A 3541-nucleotide genomic window follows, 5' to 3' on the forward strand; every position below is an offset into this window, starting at 1 on the left:
ACCTAGGTACGATAGCATCCTGTGTCCTGGGCGTGGGGATTCTGCGCAAATGTACAATCCTCGTCCCAGACAAGGTCCAGATAGATGGTGGACCGAAATGTTGTGTTTCACTGGTGTTATATATTTAGTTTCTTTGTAAAAAAAATATATATATATTTTATCATCCTATCTGGAGACCACGAAAAGTCTCTTTCATTGCCAATGTAAGTTTAATATTGTGAGTCAGGTCACGTTCATTTTATGATGTAATGCATTCATTTGTGTGAATATACAGGTAGGACGTTCTTTGTAGTCTATTGACATACGTGCGGAGATTTTGCTCGAATCGAGTTGAGTTTAGCCGAAGGATCCGTTATTTACCCAGTTTTACTTTTGCCAAAATGTCTAAGCTTTTCCAAAATAGTTGGGGATTATTAAGAATTGTGCAGTCAAGATGGGGATTGGCACGGATCGTGTCATCTAACCAGATATTATTTAAGAAAGGTTTGCAGCGTGGGTTAGTGCTGGAATATACACCCTGTAAGCAACCAGTTCGAGAACTGACCGGCCAAGCCACCGACCAACCGATCCGCTTTAAGAAAGTAAGTAGAAATTAAGTAGTCAGTAATGATGGCGAAATTCACAGCGAGTTCATCTCCAATATAAAACACTGGTAAAACAATTTAATCCCTTGATCCCGTATGCATTTGCCATTTATCCTATCTACCTAACTTCTACACGTACCTTGTACACGCAGTATTGTAGCTACCCAGTAGGGTGATCGCTTAGGGCATATTGTAGAGTCAGGGTTGGTTGTCCAAACATTTGCCTATTTGAGAGAAGATTACTGAATATTAAGGTATATTTTTATGCAGAGCGTCAAATGGTGTAGGTTGGGGGTGTAAATTACTGTACGTTTACCACATACGTGCGTTTGGGCCCGCAATCTTTGTGAACTACGCAATGGCTTCTGAGCCCTCGAATGTAAAATACCCAGACAATTAATTTTTATGACGCAGATAGTGAAAGGACACAGTACTCGTTTTTAACAAAATGGATAAAAAACAACTTTTTGTCTCTAGTGTATTTTACGGACAAAGATGCACATGTTCTTTGTTGCCATCAATCTAGATGCCGACCGATTATCCCCCGCTTACTGCATCTGATCACTTGAGACGAAAGAGACGAACAATGTTTAATCGCTTCGATTCAAACAACGACGGCATCATTACAAAGGAAGACTTCGAGGCCAGCGCCAGAAGCACCATAGAGCATCTGAAATCCAATGGTATATTTAGAATTGCATCTGAATTTGATTAATCTGGGTTCTCAAAATAATTTCGTGCAGTAATTATGATCATAATCTCCCATGACTCCGATTTGCCTCCGTCTCACTGTTTTTCTCTCAAGTACCGCATAGATATCCTTTTCATTAAAGCTTTATTTTGAAACATTTTTGCAATAACACACGTTTTTAATAAAATTATTTTGAGAAAACTTTTCCCCCTTTTTTAGCTGAACAAGCAGCAAATATACTTAAACTACGCCTTGAAATATGGGAGTTTCTGTCCAGAGTTTTCAAAGATGCTTCTCAGGTAACAGAGGAGGAATTTGTGGGCTTTGATCCTTCGGTCGTCAATCAAAGTACCTACCGGAAAGAGTTCTTCCCAATGGTGGTATCCATGGGTTTCAAGGTCATGGACATTGATGGTGATGGTCTTGTAACAAAGGAAGAACACGCCGCTTATTTCTACAGCATGAACGTCCCTGTTGAAGAATCGAAGAAGATATTTGACGTGATGGACACCAACAAGGACGGTTTCATATCCATTGATGAGTACGCGCATGCGTATGCGGAGTTTCTTTTCACCGAGGATCCAAATAACGAATACAATGGGTTTTTCGGTCCTTTAGTTGATTGAAGGACTCATTTTAAATCCGCTGAAAGTGACTTTATATCGGTCCATGTGTAACATATAAGATATACAATGCAGCGCAAAAACCTCCGCCGTTTTTTGGAAGACGCACCGTAACTTTTTGATGGTAATTTAGTCCTATTCTTTGAAACATATAGTGACACTAAAATACTGTAAAATCTGTAATGGATTTAATTCTATACCATACGTGATTTTTTTTCTGAAGTATGATGCTTGCAGACTCCAAACCCAGATTATGGAAATACTAGTGTATGCATTGATAATATAATATAATATAATATAATATAATATGATATAATATACCGTATAGCTAAAAAAAAAAAACACGACTATTGGTACGCGTATGATCGATAACTGATTTAATTCTCGTAAGATTACCATCCGCCCCCTTCCTTATGAATAGGTATTACTTTATAAATACAATGCAACCGTCGTGTAGCCGCATGTTAGAAGACAATGTTTGATTACGCACAGCAGTAGGAGGCCGCTACCCCTTCCCAGCAAGGAGTCAACACAGCAGCGCGTAACCCGGGGTTAATTAGGGGTTATTAGCTGTCCACTTATGATCGGTATTGTTCGTCTTGATTGCAGCACACTTCCTATTCACTATTGGTTCGACCGCCTCTTCTTTAAATGCTCTCTCAAACCTTTCCTCAGTCAGCCGAGAATGGAAACACGTTTATCTGCCGATAAACTACGTCGTTGATGTATTATTCGGCATCATTCTACAGTGGGTCATAAGGCTCTATCTATCATTTTTTTCGTCTCGCATTTTACCAGATTAAGCTGACGCTCGAAAACTAAATTTAATGAATAATTTTCTCACGTGCACCGTATCCAGCTAATTTTACGACAATAACTACCACGGCACCTCCGCCATTTGCAATTGTAGACGAACCACGTGTTTCCAACTGATAGGCCAATACAACTATACCAGACCCATTGTACGAGAAAAGACCGTTTATATTTAATGAATTAAAAAACATTCGAGGATTGCGATTTTCTATTGATATACTATCGATGGTATCCCTGTATTAAATCATCCACTGCTACCCCCTCTTTTGTAGTGTAGCATGACTCGTATCACAAGATGGCCTTAGAAATGAAATAAGACAGGCCTACACTCTGATAGTTTTTAGTCTATTATTAACCCTAATGTCGTTGCTTGTCATTCATTCTAGAACTCTCTGAGCCATCGCAAAATTATTTGCCAGGACATTTAAAGGCTACTTCTTAACGGATTTTTTTTTATTTGCACTAAGTCCAAAATGTTCGAGGACGTCTCTGTCGTCATCGCCGTTTCTCGGACGCAGTCCCAGACAAAGGATCGGAAAGTTTCTAAATAAAAGAACTTATAAATGCTGCCACTAGCCATCCTTATTGTTCCTAAGTAAAGAGAGGCGATAATGATCTTTTCTTTCTTCTAGCTTAGTCTGTCGACTAAAATGAACAAAGTTAGGCCTACAATGCAACCACCTATTATTACGACCATTAATGAGGTTCTTTGCTACACTCCCTTTCTTCATGATCGCGAAACCAGTGGGGTGCTGTGTTTTAAATATATAAAAAAGGGTCTCGCGAGGTGAAGCTATAATAATGAAATAAAAAAATCCAATGAATAGGCC

The 3541-nt window shown here is 39.1% G+C and overlaps 1 protein-coding gene across 1 annotated transcript; it reads left to right on the plus strand.

Moving 5' to 3' along the window:
• The first annotated feature begins 312 nt into the window (after positions 1-312).
• LOC106152789 (luciferin-binding protein-like) lies at positions 313-2169 on the plus strand. Its single transcript, XM_087013817.1, has 3 exons — positions 313-581; positions 1111-1267; positions 1495-2169. The coding sequence occupies exons 1-3, from the start codon at positions 381-383 to the stop codon at positions 1899-1901; spliced, it is 765 nt and encodes a 254-aa protein (XP_086869943.1). The 5' UTR covers positions 313-380; the 3' UTR covers positions 1902-2169.
• The last annotated feature ends 1372 nt before the right edge of the window (positions 2170-3541 follow it).

This window comes from Lingula anatina, chromosome 5 (genome assembly GCF_051362555.1).
Source record: "Lingula anatina isolate TDL-2025a chromosome 5, LinAna3.0, whole genome shotgun sequence".
NCBI lineage: Eukaryota > Metazoa > Brachiopoda > Lingulata > Lingulida > Lingulidae > Lingula > Lingula anatina.

Bases quoted from the DNA above. Each gene is read 5' to 3' on its own strand.
- LOC106152789 (XM_087013817.1), top strand. From the start codon at position 381: ATGTCTAAGCTTTTCCAAAATAGTTGGGGATTATTAAGAATTGTGCAG. The intron at 582-1,110 runs GTAAGTAGAAAT...CCATCAATCTAG, and splicing joins AACCGATCCGCTTTAAGAAA to ATGCCGACCGATTATCCCCC. The intron at 1,268-1,494 runs GTATATTTAGAA...CCCCTTTTTTAG, and splicing joins AGAGCATCTGAAATCCAATG to CTGAACAAGCAGCAAATATA.